This window comes from Hypanus sabinus, chromosome 6 (assembly GCF_030144855.1).
Source record: "Hypanus sabinus isolate sHypSab1 chromosome 6, sHypSab1.hap1, whole genome shotgun sequence".
Classification (NCBI taxonomy): Eukaryota; Metazoa; Chordata; class Chondrichthyes; order Myliobatiformes; family Dasyatidae; genus Hypanus; species Hypanus sabinus.
The window spans coordinates 85,637,200-85,659,201 of NC_082711.1; the positions used below are offsets into that span (position 1 = coordinate 85,637,200).

Sequence of the window (22,002 nt, forward strand, 5' to 3'; positions counted from 1 at the left end):
AGGGAGATTGGTGGGAAGGGATGGGGGGGGGGGGGGAACGAGTGGACAAGGGAGTCGCATAGGGAGCGATCCCTGTAGAAAGCAGAAAGAGGGGGGAGGGAAAGATGTGCTTGGTGGTGGGATCCTGTTGGAGGTGGCGGAAGTTAAGGAGAATTATATGTTGGACCCAGAGGCTGCTGGGGTGGTAGGTGAGGACAAGGGGATCCCTATCTCTTGTGGGGTGGCGGGAGGATGGGGTGAGAGCAGATGTGCGTGAAATGGGAGAGATGTGTTTGAGAACAGAGTTGATGGTGGAGGAAGAGAAGCCCCTTTCTTTAAAAAAGGAAGACATCTCTTTTGTTCTGAAATGAAAAGCCTCATCCTGAGAGCAGATGTGGCGGAGATGGAGGAATTGCGAGAAGGGGATGGTATTTTGCAAGAGACAGGTTGGGAAGAGGAATAGTCCAGGTAGTTGTGAGAGTCTGTAGCCTTATAGTAGATATCAGTAGATAAGCCATCTCCAGAGAAAGAGACTGAAAGATCACGAAAGGGGAGGGAGGTGTCAGAAATAGACCAGGTAAATTTGAGGGCAGGGTGAAAGTTGGAGTCAAAGTTAATGAAGTCAACGAGCTCAGCATGCGTGCAGGAGGCAGTGCCAATGCAGTTGTCGATGTAGCAAAGGAAACAAAGGGGATGGATACCCGTATAGGCTTGGAACATGGACCGTTCCACAAAGCCAACAAAAAGGCAGGCATAACTGGGATCCATACTGCTGCCCATGGATACACCTTTGGTTTGGAGGAAGTGGGAGGAGCCAAAGGAGAAATTATTAAGAGTAAGGACTAATTGCACTGGAAGGAGGAGAACTGGTTAGGTTTGGAATCCAAAAGAAGCTGAGAGCTTTGAGACCTTCCTGGTGGGGGATGGATGTATATAGGGACTGGACATCCATGGTGAAAATAAGGCGGTGGGGGCCAGGGAACTTAAAACCGTTGAAAAAATTCAGAGCATGAGAAGTGTCACGAACATAGGTGGGAAGGGATTGAATAAAGGGGGATAAAACAGTGTCAAGGTATGCAGAAATGAGTTTGGTGGGGCAGGAGCAAGCTGAAACAGTGGGTCTACCTGGACAGGCAGGTTTGTGGATCTTGGGTAGGAGGTAGAAACGGGAAGTGCCGGGTGTGGGAACTATGAAGTTGGTGGCAGTGGATGGGAGTTCCCCAGAACTGATAAGGTTGGTTATAGTGTGGGAGACAATGGCCTGGTGCTCCTTAGTGGGGTTATGATGAGATCGAGGGGTAACTAAGAGGAACTATCAACGAGTTGTCGCTGTGCCTCGGCAAGGCAGAGTACATTCACAATGAAAACAGGCAAGGTTCCCGCACTGGTAAGGGCTAACTATTGCAATGACTTCTGGGAGTTGCTGTGCAAGCTGTGAATCAGGCGGACTACAGATTCCATCATGCAACGCGCACCCACCGTCACGTGATCCTAAAATGGAGGTCTCTGTGGTTAGGTGGTATGAAGGCCGCTGCTGTTAAACTCAGGATAGAGCTATCGTTGGAGTCAATTGCAACCAGCAGAAGAATGCAGAAAATAAAGTCTCTTATGTCCCGTCAGGTAATGGCTCATTGCTCTGGAGTGTGAGTGGGTTTTAAACCAAATTATTGTCTAGGCCTGAGGTTTCAGCAGGAGCTCGCCTCAGGTTTAAAGGGACTCTTACAACAGCAGGGGCAGAGGTGGGGAAGAAGAGACTGTTGCCGGGGCTGATCCCATTAACCACCGTGGGGGGGGGGGGGTGGTGGTGAATCCTTCAACGGGGTGAGAAGGAGACGTCTGGGGCTGCTGTCTGCACAGTTGATGTGTTTGAGCTGGGCGTACATTCATTCTTTCTAGCTTGTAATTTAAGAGCCCATTCACAGGTGAATCTTAAGTGTAGGAGGAATTGACTTAAGAGGAAAAGCTGAAGAGGTTGGGTCTGTACCCGATGGATTTTAAATGATTGAGCGATGTTATTATGGAGAAAAGGATCTTTGGTGGAGGGAGGGAGATTTCACAGGATAAATGCTGGGAGGATGTTTCTCCTTTTGAGAGAAAATTATAGGACTGAAAAGTCTACCTCTGCTTCCATTTCTGAAGCTCTTAAAAGAGTATGATGGTACTGTGTTTTTTTTTTCTGTGTGTAACAAATGGTCTGCCAGAGGAACTTGGTGGGTCCAGTAGAATCAATGGGAATACAGGAATTGTCTATGTTTCCAGTCAAGCTCCTGCATCAGGACGTGTTTTCTTGCTGTCATAATTCAGAAATGATGTAAGTTCAGCAGTATCAAAAAGCAAAGAAAATGAGTTGGAATAGTATGGAATACACTTTGATAATTTAAAAATGTATAGTGTGTCTTGATTAAAAAAAAATGTTGGGAAGATATGCTGTCAAATTACACTCACCAGAGGTACCACAAATGCTGGAGATCTTGAGCAACTCTCAAGTTGCTGGAGGAAGATAGCAATAAATAGCCAATATTTCAGAGTGGAACTTTTTATCAGGAGTGGAAAGGAAAGGGGCAGTACCAAAGGCAGGTCTCACCTGACACCTGCCAGCTTGTACTACTCTCCCTCCCCCACCATATTATTCTGTTTTCTGTCCCCTTCCTTTCCAGTCCTGTTGAAGGGTCTCAAGTCTGAAACATTGACTGTCAAATTATACTGTTGTTTTATTGACGTTATTTGAATGAATTATCCTGATAGAAAAACTCATCAAATTCAAAAAGTGAATGGCGATTTGTTAAAATATGTGATCCTATGGGGAAGGGTGAATGTAGTGTGCACATTTCATGTTGTGGGAGAATCTAAAACTAAGGTTCTCAGTTTAACAATAAGTGTTTGCCCATTAAAAGCAGATGGGATAGAAATGTTTTCTTGAACCCTAAGAAACTTATGCTTTTCAAAGGACATAGAAAGCAGTGCTGTTTAAGACTTTATTGCTTAATAGGGAATGGGTTGAAAGCTTGTTATGCGTGGGCAGGGTTGGGAAGTCAAATTTACAATAAGGTCAGCTGTCATTTTACAAAATGATCAAGTGTGCTTGAACGGCTGGGTATCTTACTCCTGCTAGGATATATGCTCATGTGCATCTACGGAAACAGCTTCATGACCTTTTATTTGAACAGGGTAACACGTGAAAAATACCCATGCTGGAAATACTGTCTTGGTTAGGCAGTATCTGTAGTATATAGAAAGGGTTTTCAGATTTCCAGCACACTGTTTACTCAGTTCTCCCAGCCTTGATAAGAAGTTAACTGTTGAAATTCACATCAACTCTTGGTCTTTCTTCTGCTGCCTAATTCACTGGGTATTTTCAACTTTTCAGAATTGCAGTCAGGTTTAATGTCTTGATGTTTATTAACTTTGTGGTAGCAGGGGAATTGTGAGTTGGTGGATCGGGCAGGAACAGTCACAGACAGACTGTTCTTGTTTGAGCGACTAACTGAGTGAGGCCCCGGGTGCTTTGAATAAAGAGTTTGTACTTATACGGTCTCCAAGTGACTTCAGTCTGGATTTGACATCCACAAATTTGATGGAATTTTTAAATATGATGACAGGTAGACTTGATATGGTACACCTAGGCTTGAAAGTTTTTGGAAAAATGTCATATAAAACAGAACGATATGGTTTAAAAGAGATGCTGATGTCTTTAAGGTATTGTTGGTGATGTGACAGGTAAATTGTTTCTCATCTTGAGGTGTACCCCAGAGTTAATAATGGGACAATCAATTTATCTATATTAATGAAGTTGAATTTGGAATACAAGTCACAATTTTTAAACTTGCAGGTGACACAAATCTTTTGTGAATTGTGAGGAAAATGCTGATAGATTGCAATAGTTTGTAACTTTAGTTTGAGGAATCAGAGAAGGCTGATAGTAAAGCAAATTAAGACTGAAAAGGGATGCAGAGGTACAGTGATCTGGGAGTATGTGCTCACAAATAATTTTTGTGAATAATTGTGGATAATAAGATGCATAAGATTAATAAAACATACCATAATTAGTAAGGTTGGGCAGCAACACCTCAGCACAATTATCCTCAACACTAGTGCCGCATAAGGCTATGTCCTCAGTCTCCCCTGAACTCCCTATGAACTCACGACTCTAGTTTCTGCTTTAACTCCATCTACAAGTTTATAGATGGCACCATCTTAATGGGCTGAATCTCAAGTAACAATGAGTCAGAGTACAAGAAGGAGAAAACAGGCCATTTAATGCTCTATCAACCTTCTCAATGTCAGAAAAAACAGAACTGGTCATTTATGTCATAAATGACATAAATTTCTGTTCACATCAATGGTGCTGAGGGCAAGAGGATTGAGAGCAAGTTGCTAGGAGTGAACATTACCAATTGCCTGTCCTCATTTAGCCACAAAGACACTACGATCATCAGGAGGCTAAAGAAATTTGGCATGCTCTTCATGCCTCTCTCCAATTTTTATCAATGCACCACAGAAAGCATCCTATCTGGATGCATCCGGGCTTGGTATGGCCACTGCTCTGCCCATGACTGCAGTAAGCTGCAAAGAATTGTGGACACAGCCCGGCATATAACAGAAACCAGCTCTAGTTCCTCCTTCCATGTTTTCTGTTTATGTATCTTGATGCCTCAAATAAGTAGCCGACATAATCAAAGACCTGCTCTATCCCAGGAATCCTCTCTTCTTTTTCCCTTTGTGCAGAAGATACAAAAGCCTGAAAGCACATATCACCAGGCTCAAGTACAGTTTCTGTCCCGCTGTTATAATACTATCGAACAGTATCCTAGTACAATAAGATGGACACTTGACCTCAATCTTACCTCATTCTCATCTTGTACCTTATTGTCTGTCTGCACTACACTTCCTCTAACTTCAACAGAATGCAGAATGCTTATTGTCTTCCTTTGTATTACCTCAGTGAATTGTGTAAAGAAACGATCTGTGGATGCCATGCAATACAAGCTTTTTCACTGCCTTGGTACATGTGACAGTAATAAACCAACTTATCAATTTGTACAGTTCTGATCTGTGATAGAGAAAGGGTTTGAAAATAGGAGAATCATGCAGAACACTTTCACAATATTTGTCTGACTTCGGAATCTTTTCCCCAGGTCCACAATGTCAAATACTTGAGGGGATAGTTTGAAAGATTTACAAGGCATCTTTATTTTACATTGAGTGGCAGGTGCCTGAGATACACTGTCAGGGGAAGTGGTGGAAGCACATTCAATAGCAGTGTTCAAGAGGCATTTCAAGAGGTATAAGAACAGGCCAGGGGGTGGAGGGATGTCGACCTTCTGGAGAGAGAAGGGATTAGTCAGCATTAACATTGTGGCTCAAAGGCCTGTTCTTGTGCAGGAATCAGTATCGAGTTTATTATCATTGGCATGTGATGTGAAATTTGATAACTTAGCAGCAAATTTGATAACTTAGCAGCAAAATGCAATACATAATATAGAAGAGAAGAAAATAATAAATAATCAATTGCACTATACATTGAATAAATTAAAAACATGCAAAAAACAGAAATACAGGTTTCCCCCGCTATTCGAAGGTAGAGTGTTCCTATGAAATGGTTCGTAAGCCAGAATGTCATAAAGTGAAGAAGCAATTACCATTAATTTATATGGGAAAAATTTGTGAGCATTCGCAGACCCAAAAAATAACCTACCAAATCATGCCAAATAACACATAAAACCTAAAATAACAGTAACATATAGTAAAAGCAGGAATGATCATATAAATACACAGCCTATATAATGTAGGAATACTTTTCTGCAATTATTGCAGCATTGTCCACTTCAGCGAAAATCTCATGCAAGCGCTCCTGGCAGAAACACATGGTGGAAGTGCTCTCAGCAGAAGCACTCTTTCCAGTAACCTTTAAGTTATGAAGCTACCAAATAACACCTAAAAATACACAGCATATATAAAGTGGAAATAATATATGTACAGTGTAGTTCCACTTCCGGAATTGGGAAGACAGTGAGCACACTGATGATGGTGTGTTAGGCTGAGTCGTCGGAGGTTGGGGTGGTGGGAGGTGAGGAGACTGGGTGTCATCATCATCTGTTTCCACCAAGGCAGGCAGGTCACATTCTTCTATGTCTGCCTGCCTCGATGTCAAAGGTTCAGGTTTGTCATCTGCTGTGGCTGATGTGGAAGGCTTGAAAAACAACAGTATGCTTGACTGCTTTGCCTCACGCGTTTTTCTATCATACACTTCTTTGTAAGCACTCAAACCATCCTGCAAATATGCCCTAAACGTACATATCCTTTCAAAATTAAAGTCATACTTTTCTGCAATCATTGCAGCGTTGTCAATATCAGCAAAAATCTTATGCAATTGCTTCACATTCAGTTCCTGGACGACTTCACTTCCGGGCCATTTGGTGCTGCGTTCGACTTCAATTGTTATCCTTTCCTCTTCATCAGCTCTTCATCTCTCAGTTCTTGGTCATGGGATGACAAAACCTCTTCAACATCATCTTCGTCAACTTCCACAAAGCCTTAGCCAAACTTACTATATCCTTATTTTGTTCACCACGATCGAAATGCTTAATTATGTCTAGTTTTACGCTAAGTGTAACACCTTATGCGCTCTTTTAGGCTTTTCCAATACCTTAGAACTCATCTTGCTAACGGATGCACAAAATAAATAAATATAAAACACAGATGCTCACAGGCACGTGTTTAAGCAATGCCGGCTAGAATGCAGTTCCGGGGGAGGAACTCGGCTGCTCGGTGCACGTGCTACCTTTCTTCATGCCCTACCTCTTTCGGGCGCTGCCTTTTATCGTAACAGTGAAAATAACTTCTGTTAGTGAAAACACCTTCTGTTAGTGAAAGCAGGTAACTAATGTAGGTCTTTCGTAACCGCGAGGTGTCGTAAAGTGAACATTTGAAAATGAGGGGGCACCTGTACTATATATTAAAAAAGTGAGATAGTGTCCAAGGGTTCAATGTCCATTTAGGAATCAGATGGCAGAGGGGAAGAAGTTCTTCTTGAATCACTGAGTGTGTGCCTTCAGGCTTCGCTACCGCCTATCTGGTGGTAAAAGTGAGAAAAGGGCATGCCCTGGGTGCTGGAGGTCCTTTCTGAAACACTGTTCCCTGACAATATCTTGGATACTTTGTAGGTTAGTACCCGAGAGATGGAGCTGACTAGATTTACACGCCTCTTCAGCTTCTTTTGGTCCTGTGCAGTGGCTGCCCCCCCCCCCCCCCCACCAGACAGTGATGCAGCCTGTCAATGCTCTCCATTGTACAACTATAGAAGTTTCTGAGTATATTTGTTGACATGCCAAATCTCTTCAAACTTCTAATGAAGAATAGTTGCTGTCTTGCCTTCTTTATAACTACATCGATATGTTGGGACCAGGTTAGATCCTCAGAGATCTTGACACCCAGGAACTTGGAACTGCCCACTCTCTCCACTTCTGATCCCTCTGTGAGGTTTGGTATGTCCACAATCAGCTCTTTCGTCTTACTGATGTTGAGTGCCAGGTTGTTGCTGCAGCACCACTCCACTAGTTGGCATATCTCACTCCTGTATTCTCTCTTGTCACCACCTGAGATTCTACAAACAAATTTATAGATGATATTTGAGCTGTGCCTAGCCACACAGTTATGTGTATATAGAGAGTAGAGCAGTGGGCTAAGCACACATCCCTGAGGTGCACCAGTGTTGATTGTCAGTGAGGAGGAGATCTGCAGCGGTGCAGAGGGAGGTTCAGAGACCCAGGTTCTGCAACTTCTCAATCAGGATTGTGGGAATGATGGTATTAAATGCTGAGCTATAGTTGATGAGCAGCATCCTGACATGGGTGTTTGTGTTGTCCAGGTGGTCTAAAGCCGTGTGGAGAACCATTGAGATTGTGTCTTCCATTGACTTATTGTGGTGATAGGCAAATTGCAATGGGTCCAGGTCCTTGCTGAGGCAGGAGGTCAATCTAGTGATGACCAACCTCTCAAAGCATTTCATCACAGTAGTTGTGAGTGCTACTGGGCGATAGTCATTTAGGGAGCTCATGTTATTCTTCTTTGGCCCTGGTATAATTGTTGCCTTTTTGAAGCAAGTGGGAACTTCCGTCCAAAGCTGTGAGAGGTTGAAAATGTCCTTGAATACTCCCGCCAGTTGGTTGGCGCAGGTTTTCATAGCCTTACCAGGTACTCCATTGGGACCTTCTGCTTTGTGAGGGTTCACTCTCTTTAAAGACAGCCTAACATCAGTCTCTGAGACGGCGATCACAGGATTGTCAGGTGCAGGTGTAGTTGTGTTCTCCCTTCCAAATTGGGCATAGAAGGCGTTGAGTTCATCTGGTAGTGAAGCATCGCTGCCATTCATTGCTGTATGTTCTATTTCTTGTTGGCTTATTACTGGCAGGATGTGAGGCTAGAAAGGGTCTGGAGATGAGTTATGAGAATGGTTCCTGGTATACAGATTACATTTACAAAGGTAAATTGGAGAGGCTGGGATGTCTTTGGAGAAAAGTAGTTGAAGGAAGATTTCCTGGAGGAATATGAAATCACGAAGGAGCTGAATTGAATAGGTTGTGATATGCTGCTTCTTTCCAATAAGGGTATAAATATTGGAAATCCCAGATATTCTCGTTGGTGAGACAGAACCTGTCTGAGATGTCAAAGTGTTAGGATAGACTGTAGTGTTTGATAGAGTCCTCATCAAAGTCTCTTGGGGCTCGCATGGTGGGTAGGGGTGGGGGCCTTGATGCTTTTGTTGGAGCAAGTGGGGGGAGGGGAAGGATTGAAATGCTTGATGCAGTGCTTTGAACACACTGCAATTTGCCTAACACCACAATAGGTGTACAGCAGGTGCGATCTCAATTGCTCTTTACCCAGCCTTGGATCACCTGGACATTGCAAATACCTATATCAGAATGTTGTTGCTTGACTATAACTCCGTTTTTAACATGAACATTCCTACAGTCTGGATCGAAAAGCTACAGAATCTAGTTGTCTGTACCTCCTTCTGTAACTGGATCCTTGCCTTCCTAACAAGAGGACCACAATCTGTGTGGATTGGAAATATCATCTCCACCTCGCTGGAAATTAACACTGGCGCTCCACAGGGTGTGTGCCTACTCTCTACATCTATGACTGTGGTTAGGTGTAGTGCAAACAGCATCTAAATTTGCTGATGATACAACCATTGTTGGCCAAATTTCAGATGATGATGAAAGGGTGTACAGGAGCGAGATATATCAGTTATTGTGTGGTTTTGCAGCAACAACCTTGCACTCAATATCAGCAAGATCACAGAGCTGATTGTGAACATAAGTGGACAGAGCGAACATTTTCAAGTTCCTGGGTATCAGTATCTCTGGGGACCTCACCCGGACGCAAAATACTGATGCATTAATAAAGAAGCCAACAGCAGCTATACTTCATTAGGAGTTTGATATTATTCGGCTTGTCAACTAAAACATTCAAAAACTTCTACAAACATACTGTGGAGAGCATTCTGAGTGGCTGCATCAGAGTCTGGTGTTGGGGGTGTGTGTAGGTGGTGGTGTCTATTGCAGAAGATTGAAATGTTCTAGAAACATGTAAAATTAGTCAGCTCTATCTTAGGTACTAGCCTCCATGGTATCCAAGATATCTTCAAGGAACAGCATCTTAGGAAGGCAGCGTCCATCATTAAGGAATCTTACCAGCTAGAGCGTGCCCTGTTACTATCAGGAAGGAGGGACAGAAACCTGAAGGCACACACTCAGGCTACGTCCACACTACACCAGATAAATCCATAACCGAAGCTTTTTCTCTTCGGTTTTACCCTCCGTCCACACTAAAATGGCATTTTTGTCCCCTGAAAACAGAGATTTTCAGAAACGCTGTTCAGAGTGTGTAATTTTGAAAACGCCAGACTGGCTGGAGCAGTGTGGATGGAGTAACCAGAGAAATCTAAAAACACTGTCATGATGTGCCAAAAAGATGGTGGTGGCAGCGCGCCATTTCATTGTTTTCTTGAACGCAACCTAACAATTTCAAAACAGACGGCAACGAGACTGAAGCCAGAAGAGTTAGAAATGTACTCACCAAATACTTTGACCCATAACTTACTGAATAAATAAGTATACTCACTTTGCCCTGTTTTCTGTCCTTGCTCATATGAAGGTGGTTTACCTATTTATGCAAGTACTTCTCTGGCAATAGATGTGTAACAGCCAAATGTAACATTGTATGGAAATACAAGATAATATTGATGTAGACATGTTTTATACATTTAACAAGGTGCTTTATTAATGCAACAGAGTTTGTCAGTTCTTCAATGTTCGTCGTCAGCTGGGTCAAACTGTCCGTGAACTCCCTGTTTTTTTTTAGTTTTAAGTCCTCCTGTGTGAGAGCCGGCAGCTGCCCATCATTTAAGTTTTTCTGGTCTGTAAATGAACAAACACGCACCATCTTTCACAGCGAGATTCGACACCAAACATGTCGCTTGTTTTCAGTAGATGTGTCCTGCGCATGCGCAGTAGGAGGAGATTCGCCAAAATATCCATTTCAATGTGGACAGAGATATTTTTTAAAATGCCCAGTGTGGACGCCTATTGTTTTTACATGAAACCGGCATTTTCAAAATTATCCAGTCTAGTGTGGACGTAGCCTAAGTGATTAAGGAACAGCTTCTTCTCCTCTGCCTTCCGAGTTCTAAATGAACATTGAACCCATGAGCACTACCCCACTTGGATTTTACACTATTTATTTTAACTCCACGATTTAATATACATACATACTTAATGTAACTCAGTTTTTTCTATTTATCATGTATTCCATTGTACTGCTGTAAAGTTAATGAATTTCCTGACATATGCTGGTGATACTAATCTGACTCTGATGCATTTGCTGCTGTTCGTGTGTTTGGGGGGGTTCTTTGGGGTTCTACTGTCTTTCTGTCATTTATTCTTTTGGGAGCGGTTTCTCTTTCATGGATATTTGTGAAGAGTATGAATTTCATGTTGTATACTGTATACACGCTCTGATATTAAACTGAACCATTGAAAAGTGAAGAAAATTTGGAATTATATTATGTAGTGTGTGTTAGAATGTATTGCCACAGTGTAGTTTGTGCTCTGGCTTGATTGTGGCATTCAAATGTGAATCTGACAAAACATAATGGAGAAATACATGCAGAGAAATGCCTCCAGGTGAAACTAGAGTTGCTCTGTTGGAGAGCCATCATTGCACATGATGGGGTGAATGGTCTCCTATTCTGTAACTATTCTGCAATTTCTTTTGCTTTTGAGTTACATAAAACAATTTCATTTATGAGCGCTCTTTTTCCTCATTGAAAACTAGGTAGTTCCATCAATTTTTTTGTCTTTGTTAGGAAGTATTCTGAATTTATGTGCATATAATAGATATTACTTCAACAAAGAACCAGTCTTCAGTTCTTTTTGTAATTGTAAGTAAATTCAAGAAGCATGCAAATTCAGTTCTTACTGCAAATTGCAAGCAGTAAATTAGCCCACAGACTAAGATTGCATATGTAAAAGCCACACATTAAAGCAATGAGATTGTGTTAATTGGTTTGCATCAAACCAGGAAACATGGGTTTTGTACCACTGTAACTTAAGTTCATACTGGCAGACCTGATTGATGTTCTTATTCAGCGTATGAAATGTGGTTACAGATATAGGCAATCAATACTTTTTGTGTACTCAGAGACAGCCCTGACAACATTAATTTTGGATGCCTGACTCTTTGTCATCAGAAGTTTTTAGAATATTTGTCTTAATCACTTTTTCCAAAAGGCATCTGGATCTTCAGTAAGGACTTCAATTACAATGTGCTTCCAAAGGAACCATTTGTCAACTGAAAATATTGAAGTTAACAATGTCATTGTAACTTTTCAAATTCTATTGAATTACCTTCTGTTTTTACTTTTGATCTTAAGGGTCAAAAATGTGATGTACCTTTGGGTTTGTGATGAATAAAGCCTACATATCACCAGCTCCAGTGTCTCTCCGGTCGGTGACTTTGATCACAGTCACAACAGTTTTGCATTTCTGATTGTATGTATTCCCCCCCACCTCGTTTTGTTTCATGTGTATTCAGTGCAATATCATGACGTGAGTCCCAAGCTGTGTTGCAATGTAAGAATGATGTACTGCGCAACATGATTTACTGGAGCATGTTTGCTTAATATTTTAACTGTATTAAGTATCATGGGACTTGGTTTTGGAGATGTTGATACATATTGGAGCAGTGTAATAATGAGACAGTTGAGCACAATCAATGATTTCCCTAATGATTATTACTCACATACGAATTAAGAGAGCTAATTCTTTTGAAGGATGTTCTATTATATTTTTAACTGCATTGCTATAGTACTGATAGTTTGTGAAGCTTAAATAGTTTTAAATATTTGTAGTTATGGGCAGCACCATGATTTGGACAGTCCACACCAAGGTAGCATGAAAAGAGCTAGTTTTTTAAAATCAGAATGGCGATTGAGGTTTCGAAGGCAGAGTTTCACGGCAGTTGCTCTGATTTGAGTAATGACCGATCAGCAAGAGGCACTGTGTAAAAAGAGCAACCTTTCACTCAGATCTGCGAACTAGATTTAAAAAGCAGAGCTTTGAGCCAGTTTTCTCTGCTTTGAGGAGCGACCAGTCAGCAAGAAGCATTCAATAGAAAGGGCCAATAAGAATAATTCAAGTGCAAGCAGAGTCGCCATTATTGGAGTGGCCATTCTTTTGCAGTGTGCCAGTCTTCAGAGTGGCTTTGGCTCATGAGGCTTGGGTGAGGTCGATTGTCTTGTAAGTTACTCTCCCTGTTCTTATTTGTTCATTGCTTATCATCTATTAGTGCATAGTATAGTGAGAATGGCTCCAGGTGCAGTGTTTTGTACTGTGTATGGGATGTGGGAAGTCTCGGAGACTATATAACTTTACATACTATTCAGGTTGATGACCAGTCAAGGGGGGAGCACCGTGACTGGATCTCTGGCACTGAGTCTGGTGCTGTGGCTCAGAGAAGCAGAGAGGTGAAGAGGACTGTAATGTTGATATGAGATTCCTTAGTCAGGGCAGTAGAGAAGAGGTTCTGTCGGTGCATTAGAGACACCCAGATGATGCCAGGATCAGGGATCTCTTTGATCTTGTCCATGGCATTCTCAAGGGTGAGGGTGAGCAGCTAGAAGTCTTGGTACATATTGGCACCAATAACATAGGTGGACAATGTGAGGAGGTCCTGAAGAGAGATTTTGGGGAGCTAGGTAGAAAGCTGTGAAACAGGACTTCCAGGGTAGTTATCGCTGGATGGCTGCATGTGCCACGTGTCAGTAAGTGTAAGGATAGGATAACTTGGCAGATGAATGTATGACTGAGGAGCTGGGTCAGAAGTTCAGATTTATGGATTATTGGGATCTCTTCTAGGGAAGGTACGTCTTGTATAAAAGGATAGGGTTACACCTGAACCTGAGGGAGTCTAATATCCTTGCGGGCAGGTTGGCTAGAGTTGTTTAAACTAATTTGGTGGGGGGATGAGAACCGGAGTGATAATGCTGAAGATGAGTTAGTTGGTTTACAAACAGAGGCAGCGTGTAGTGAGACTCCTAGCAAGGAGAAGCTGAATAATGGGGTAAGATTGTAGTCAACAGGATGAGTTGCAATGCAAAAGGCAGACAAAATAGTAAAAGGTGAATAAAGAACTAAAGGTGTTATATTCGTATGTGCTCAGTATACGGAATAAGGTCAATAAACTTGTAGCACAGTCATAGATTGGCAAGTATGATGTTGTAGGCATCACCAAATCATGGCCGAAAGAAGACTATAGCTAGGAACATAATGTCCAATGTACCAAAAGGAATATGCAGGAAGACAGAGGGGGTGGCATGGCTCTATTGGTTAAAAAATTAAATTTAAATCATTAGAAAGAAATGACATAGGGTTAGAAGATGTTGAATCATTGTGGATAGAGCTAAGGAACTGCAAAGGTAAAAAGTCCCTGATCAAAGTTATATACAGATGCCCCCCCCCAAAAAAAACAGTAAGGATGTGGTTTACAAGTTCTAAAGGGAGATGGAAAACACATGCCAAAATGGCATTTTTACAATAGTTATGGGGGATTTCAATATGCAGGAAGATTGGGAAAATCAGGTTGGTGAGGGATTCTAAAAGAGGGAATTTCTAGAATGCCTATGAGATGGAGAATAGCTTGTGGTTAAGCCTACAAGCGGATCAGATATTCTGGATTGGGGGTTGCACAATGAACTGGAACTGATTATAAGGCAAAGGAACGCTTAGGAAAAAGTGATCATCAAATGATTGAATTCACCCTGAAATTTGAGAAGTTAAAGTCAGATGTACCAGTATTACAGTTGAATAAAGGAAATTACAGAGGCATAAAAGAGGAGTTGGCCAGAATTGATTGGAAAAGATCACTGGAGGGATGACGGCAGAACAGCAGTGGCTAGAATTTCTGAAAGCAATTTGGAAGAAATAGGATATACACATACCAAAGAGTAAGAAGTATTTTAAACGCAAGATGACACAACTGGAACTAACAAGGGAAGTCAAAGTCAACTTAAAAGCCAAAGAGGGGCTATATAATAGAGCAAAAATAAGTGGGAAGTTAGAGAATTGGGAAGCTTTTAAATAGCAACAGAAGGCAACTAAAAAGTCATTGAGAAGTTAAAGATGGAATATAAAAGAAAGCTAGCCAATAATATTCAAGGGGATATTAAAAGTTTCTTAGATACATAAAGTGTAAAAAAAGAGTTGAGAGTGGATATTGGACAATTGGAAAATGATGCTGGAGAGATAGTAATAGAGGACAAGGAAATTGTGGAAGAACTCTTAAGTATTTTGCATCAGTCTTCACTGTGGAAGACACTAGCAGTGTGATGGAACTTCTAGGTGTTGGGGGTCATGAATGTGTAAAGTTACCATTATTAGAGAGAAACTTCTTGGGGAAATTGAAAGGCTTGAAGGTAGATAAGTCATCTGCCGAAATAGTGTATACCCTAGAGTTTTGAAAAAGATGGCTTTAGGTGCATTAGTAATCTTTCAAGCATCACTAGATTCTGGAAGACTGGAAAATTGCAAATGTCACTCCACTCTTCAAAAAGGGACAGAGGCAGAAGAAAAAAAATTGTAGGCTATTTAATCTGACCTCAGAGGTTGGGAAGATGTTGGAGTTGATTATTAAGGAAGTGGTTTCAGGGTACTTGGAGGCACATGATGAAATAGGCTGTAGTCGGCATGGCTTCTTCAAGGGAAAATCTTGCTTGACAGATCTGTGGAATTCTTTGAAGAAGTAACAATCAGGATAGTTGATATTGTGTGTTCGGATTTTCAGAAGGCCTTTGACAAGGTGCCACACATGAGGCTGCTTCACCACCTACAAACGCATGATTACAGGAAACATTTTAGCATGGATAAAGCAGTGGCTGGTTGGCAGGAGGCAAAGAGTGGGAATAAAAGCCTTTTCTGGTTTTCTTTTTTCCCCAGTCCTGATGAAACGTTTTGGCTGAAAGGTTGACTGTACTCTTTTCTTTTGATGTTGCCTAGCCTGCTGAGTTCCTCCAGCATTTTGTGTGTATTGCTTGGATTTCTAACATCTGCAGATTTTCTTTTGTTTGTGATTAGCCTTTTCTGTTGGCTGCCTAGTGACTAGTGTGTTTTACAAAAGTCTGTGTTGGTACTGATTCTTTTTACACTATATGCCAATGATTTCAATGATGGAATTGATGGCTTTGTTGCAAAGTTTGCAGACAATATGAAGATAGGTGGAAGGGCAGGTAGTTTTGAGGAAGTAGAGAGATGACAGAGGACTTAAACAAATTAAGAAAATGTGCAAAGAAATGGCAGATGAAATACAGTGTTGGGAAGTGTATGCTCATGCACTTTGGTAGAGTCTGTGGTGAGGAAGGCAAATGTGATGTTAGCATTCATTTCAAGAGGACTATAATATAAAAGCAAGGTTGAAATGTTGAGACTTTATAAAGCACTGGTGAGGCTTTGGAGTATTGTAAGCAGTTTGTCTTAGAATGGATATGCCGAAATTGGTAAGGGTTCAAAGGAGGTTCACGAAAATGATTCCAGGATTAAATGACTTGTGAAGAGTGTTCGGCTCTGGGCTAGTATTCACTGGAATTTAGAGGTGATTTAATTAAAACCTATTGAATCTTGCCTTGTTGGAGTGGATGTGGAGAGAATGTTTCCTGTTGTAGGAGTGTCTTAAGTCCAGAGGGGACAGCCTCAAAATAGAGGGGTGTCTTTTAAGAACGGAGATGAGGAATTTCTTTAGCCAGAGAGCGGCAAATTTGTGGTTACAGGTAGCTGTGGAGACCAAGGCTTTATGTATATTTAAGGCATCTATTGATAGATTCTTGATTGGTCAGGGCATGAAGGGATGGGGGGGCAGGGGGTGGGAAGGCAGGAGATTGGGGCTGAGAGGAAAAACGGATCAACCATGATGAAATAGCAGAGCAGAGTTGATTGGCCATATGGCTTAATTCTGCTCCTATCGTATGGTCTTAGGATACAGCTCGTTGAGCTGCTGCCTCTGAGCAACAAGGGTCTGGCATAAATCCTAATCTCCGATGCCATCTGTATTGAGTTAGTGCTTTCTGTTTGTGAATGTATTGATTTCCTCTTTCTTCCATATCCTAGGATATTCAGTTTAGTAGATGAATTGTCCAGTGTAAATTGCCTTCACTGTATAGGTGATTGGTAGATTCAGAGGGGTAATAGATGAGAATGTAAAGAGAATAAAAAATTGGATTAAAGAACGGGTGATAGAATTTAAATCAGACAAGTGCAAGATATTGACTTCAGTAAGATAAACCAGTGCTGGATTTGTGCAGTAAATGGAAGGGGTCCTGGAAGTTGTTGTAGAATAGAGCTTGAGGTACAATAATATAACTATAGTTTCTTATAAGTGGAGACATGAGTGCATAGGGTGGTGAAGCAGGTGTTTGTCAAAATTATCTTTAATCAGTTCATTGAGTGCAGGGGTTGGAACATCATTTTTAAAATTTATTTATTAAATTTTTAGAAAATTATGAAGAATAAATGTAATGGAAAAAAAGAAAAATAATATTGATCCTCCCCCCCTCCCCTTAACCCTCCCCCCTTAACCCTTATCTAAAGAAAGAAAAAAAAGAAAGAAAGAAAGAAGAAAAAAGATTGTCTGGATATCGGAGGATCCCCACATGCTCCATGGAGTTCAAAATAATTTTAATATTTATTTTTACTTTCCCCAATTACTTTATAATTTTATCTTCAAAGGACCTGTATATTTAATCCCATCTTTTGTAGGTATGGGAGCCAAATTTTCAAAAATATATCATATTCATTTCTTAGACTATATGTAATTTTTTCAAGTGGAATACAACTATATATTTCATTATTCCAACGATCCATAGTTAAATATAAATCAGATTTCCAAGTAACTGTGATAACTTTTTTAGCTACTGCTAATGCAATTTTTATAAATTTTTTCAGATACTTATTCAGTTTAAGTTTCGGTATTATCCCTTAAATATCTCCTAATAAAAATAACGTTGGACTATGTGGGAGTTGTACTGTAGTAATTTGTTCCAATAAGTCTTAAATTTATCCAAAATGGTTGAATTTTAAAACAAGACCAAGTAGAATGTAAAAAAAAGTACCAATTTCTTGATTACATCGAAAACATTGGTCAGACATATTTGAATTTAATCTATTTATTTTCTGTGGTGTTATATATAATTGATGTAAAAATTATATTGTATTAATCTAAGTCGAACGTTTATTGTATTTATCATACTATCAGAACATAATCTTGACCAACTTTTTCCATCAATTTTAACATTCAAATCAGATTTCCATTTTTGTCTTGATTTATGAATTCCAGATTCAATTGTCTGTTTTTGAATCAAATTTTTCCAATACCTTAAATAAAAAATCCCATTCCAATCTATCAAATGCTTTTTCTGCTTCCAAAGCAACTGCCACACTCATTTCCTGTCTTTTTTGTGCCAAATGAATTATACTAAGTAACTGGGTTATATTATCCATTGATTGTCTGTTTTTAATAAAACCTGTTTGATCCATATGTATTAATTTTGGTAAATATTTAGATATTCTATTAGATAAATTTTTTGCTATTATTTTATAATCTGTATTCAACAAAGAAATAGGTCTATATGATGTTGGTTTTAAAGGATCTATATTTTTTTGGCAATACAGTTATGATCCCTGTTAAAAAAGATTGTGGGAGTTTATGCATTCTTTCCACTTGGTATATTATTTCCATAAAAGGAGGAATTAATAAATCTTTAAATTTTTTATAAAATTCAGGAGGAAAGCTATCTTCTCATGAGGATTTATTACTCTGAAGTGATCCTAAAGCTTCTTCAACCTTTTTTAATGTAAAGGGCATATCTAATCCTTTCTGTTCTTCCAAATTTAATTTTGGAAGGGTTATTTGTGATAAAAATTTATCTATCAAAGCAATCATGTTTTGTGATTCTGATGGATATAGTTCAGTATAAATTTTTTTAAAAGTTTCATTAATTTCTAAAGGTTTATAAGTAACCTTATTTACACTTGTTCTAATTGCATTTATTGTTTTAGAAGCCTGTTCTGTTTTCAACTGCTATGCAAGAATCTTATGTGATCTTTCACCTAATTCATAATATTTCTGTTTAGTTCTCATAATTACTTTTTCTGTACGATATGTCTGGAGTGTATTATATTGTAATTCTTTATTAACAAGTTGTCTTCGTTTTTCTTCTGTCATATATCTTTGAGATTCTTTTTCTAACTTTATGATATCTTTTTCCAATTGATCTATTTCTGCCATGTATTCCTTCTTAATTTTAGATGTATAATTTATAATCTGACCCCTTAAATATGCTTTCATTGCTTCCCATAATACAATTTTATCTTCAACTGAATGTAAATTTGTATTCAAAAAAAAATTGAATCTGGTTTTTCATAAAATAACAAAAATCTTGATGTTTTAATAAAATTGAATTAAATCTGCATCTATAGATCGATTCCTCCTTATCCATCATTATCATTATCAAGGGGTAATGATCTGACAGTATTCTTGCTTTATATTCCACACTTTTCACTCTATCCTGAATATTTTTTGATAATAAAAAAAATTAATTCTTGAGTAAGTTTTATGTCTATTTGAATAAAATGAATAATCTCTTTCTCTTGGATTAATTTTTCTCCATATATCAATCAGGTTTAAATCTTTCATTAATGATAAAGTTAGTTTTATTATTTTTGATTTTGTAGCAACTTTAGTTGACCTATCCAAAACTGGATCTAAACAAAATTAAAATCTCCACCTATTAATATTTTATCATGTGCATCAGCCAAATTAAAAAAAAACTTGTATGAATTTTGCATCATTTTCATTTGGTGCATAACTGTTCATAAAAGTCCATAATTCTGAAAACATTTGACAATGTATAATCACATATCTCCCCACAGAATCAATTACTACATTTTGTATTTTAATTGGTAAAGTTTTATTAACCAAAATTGCAACTCCTCTCGACTTTGAATTAAATGAAGCTGCAATGACATTTCCAACCCAATCTCTCTTTAATTTCTTATGTTCTGTTTCTGTTAAATGTGTTTCTTGTAAAAAATCTATATCTCCTTTCATTTTCTTAATATATGTTAAAACTCTTTTTCTTTTCACAGGTCCATTAAGTCCATTAACATTAAAACTTAAAAAATTAAGTAAATTAATCATTCATAATACCTTGGGAACTCTTTGAAATTTTCTATGTTGCTATGAGTCTCTCCCCAACCATCCAGGCAAAAAAGAAGAAAAATAGAAAAAAGGTAACTAATATATAAGAAAAAAAAACATACCCCCCCCTCACTAATGTTGTGAAAAAAATGAACACACCATTACCCCCCCCCCCCATTTTACGGGTCATGGCAATCGCCATGATTGTACACGTGAAACTCGCAGCCATCGATCAGGAGCTCCTCCAGCTCCCCCACAAAAAAAAAGAAAATATATTAATGAAGAAAAAAAAATTAATGTCTCTACTCCCAATTAATACTCCTCAACTATTTTTGTTTTCCTGATAAATGTCCATCAAGTCCAACCTTATTTCAGTCTTCATCATTAGTCCACCACTTCTATAATTTTTTAGTCCTCTTCGTGGATCAAAATAATTCTTGTACAAATTTCTCCGCTTTCCGGTAATCAACAAAAGATCTTCTTTCTTCGTTATCCAGGAAAATTATCAATTTTGCTGGGTAGCTCAATAAAAATTTAAAGCCCTTTTCCCATAAAGATTTTTTCACTGGATTAAATTCCTTCCGCCTCTTCAGAAGATCATAACTTATGTCTGGATAAAAAAAAACTCTTTTCCCTTCTATTATCAATGGCCCATTTCTCTTTTTAGCACCTTGAGTAGCTGCCTTCAAGATCATTTCTTTATCTTGATACCTTAAGCATTTTATCAAAATTGATCTTGGATTTTGATCCTGTTGAGGTCTTGGGTCTTAAAGCTCTGTGTGCTCTTTCAATTTCAATTACTTGGCTTCCTTCTTTCATTTCCAAAATTTTTGGAATCCATTCTTGAAAGAATTTTATTGGATTTTCTCCCTCTGTACCTTCCATAAGACCAACAATTTTAATATTATTTCATCTACTAAAGTTTTCAAGCGCATCTATTTTTTCCAACAAACGTTTTCTTTCTATTGTCCAGGCAAGGTTATTGTCTTCTATCTTCTCTATTCTTTCAGTGTTTTCTTCCATGTTTACTTCCATCTCTTTAACTTTATTATCCATCTTCTTTTGTTTTTCCACCACATTATCGAGTGTATTCTGCATCCTTCTTATATCTGTTCTTAAAGCTTTTAATTAATTCATCATATATATCAGGATATCTCTTATGTCTCCTTTAATCTCTTTCTTCTTTTCCTCTTCTTCATCCTCTGTATTTCCCAAAGAGTCTGATTCTACTTCCGATTCACTTCCAGCCGTAGTTGGGATTTGTAGTTTTGTTAATATCTGTTCATGAATACTTGTTTCTTCGCGCATGCGTTGTTCTTGTCGTTTCTTCTTAGAGACCGCCGACATTGCTGCAACTTCCTGTCCCGCATCATCAGAAGTGCCATGCACTTCGCCGGGAGGAGGTACAACTTGAGTCCGAGGCTTCGCCGATACAGTTAGGCCTTCTTCCCCGCCGATTTGTGCAGTCTTCAAAGTAGTAGCTTTCTTCTGTTTCGGTTTAGGAGCCATATCCAAAAATAATCCTGAGTTACTTATAAATAGTTTCTAGTAGGTATTTATTAATTCTTCTTCATTTAAACCCTATTTCATTACTTTTTACGAGGGAGCTGGATTCTCAACGTCTTGACCCTACGTCATCACGTGATGTCCCTGTAACATCATTTTAAAACTCTATTGAGTTGGTAGTGAGACCACATTTTGGAGTATTGCCTAGTTTTAGGAAGGATGTCATTAAGGTGGAAAGGGTGAAGAAAAAAACTCATGAGAATGTTTCCAGGACTGGAGGGTCTGAGATATAAGAGATTGCATAGGTTGGATTTTTCCTCCTTCTGGACTATCAGAAAGGGAATAATAATGTGAATGATCAGTTTTTTCCCATGGTAGGGAGTGTAAGACTGGAGGGCATGGATTTAAGAAGTGGAGGAAGATTCAAAAGTCTTCTCACGGGCAACTTATTCACACAGAGGGTGGTGGGTATATGAAGCGTACGAGAAGAAGCTCTGGTGGGTACAGTATCAAAATTTTAAGACATTTAGAGAGTTACATGGATAGGATGAATTTAGAAGGATATGAGGCTATCTTAGGGAAATGGGACTAACTCAGGTAGGCAACTTTAGTTGAAAGGCTGGTCTCTACACTGAGCCTATGCAGAAGTTGTGTAAATGGTTGGTGCTGGCTCAGTGGGCTGCAGGGCCTCCTCCTCTGCTGTATTTATGATTCTCCTCCACAGTTGCTCAGGGATTTGAGGTTTATTTATCATTATGCACAATAATTGTG

General features: G+C 39.2%; 1 protein-coding gene across 2 annotated transcripts in view; it reads left to right on the plus strand.

The window, feature by feature from the left end:
• Positions 1-1,464: 1,464 nt before the first annotated feature.
• vps50 (VPS50 EARP/GARPII complex subunit) overlaps positions 1,465-22,002 on the plus strand; it is a 200,031-nt gene continuing 179,493 nt past the window's right edge. For both annotated transcript variants that reach the window (XM_059972546.1, XM_059972548.1), the window contains exon 1: positions 1,465-1,599. In XM_059972546.1, the coding sequence (XP_059828529.1) occupies positions 1,501-1,599 (99 nt within the window). In that variant the 5' untranslated portion in view covers positions 1,465-1,500. The remainder of the gene's footprint in view (positions 1,600-22,002) is intronic.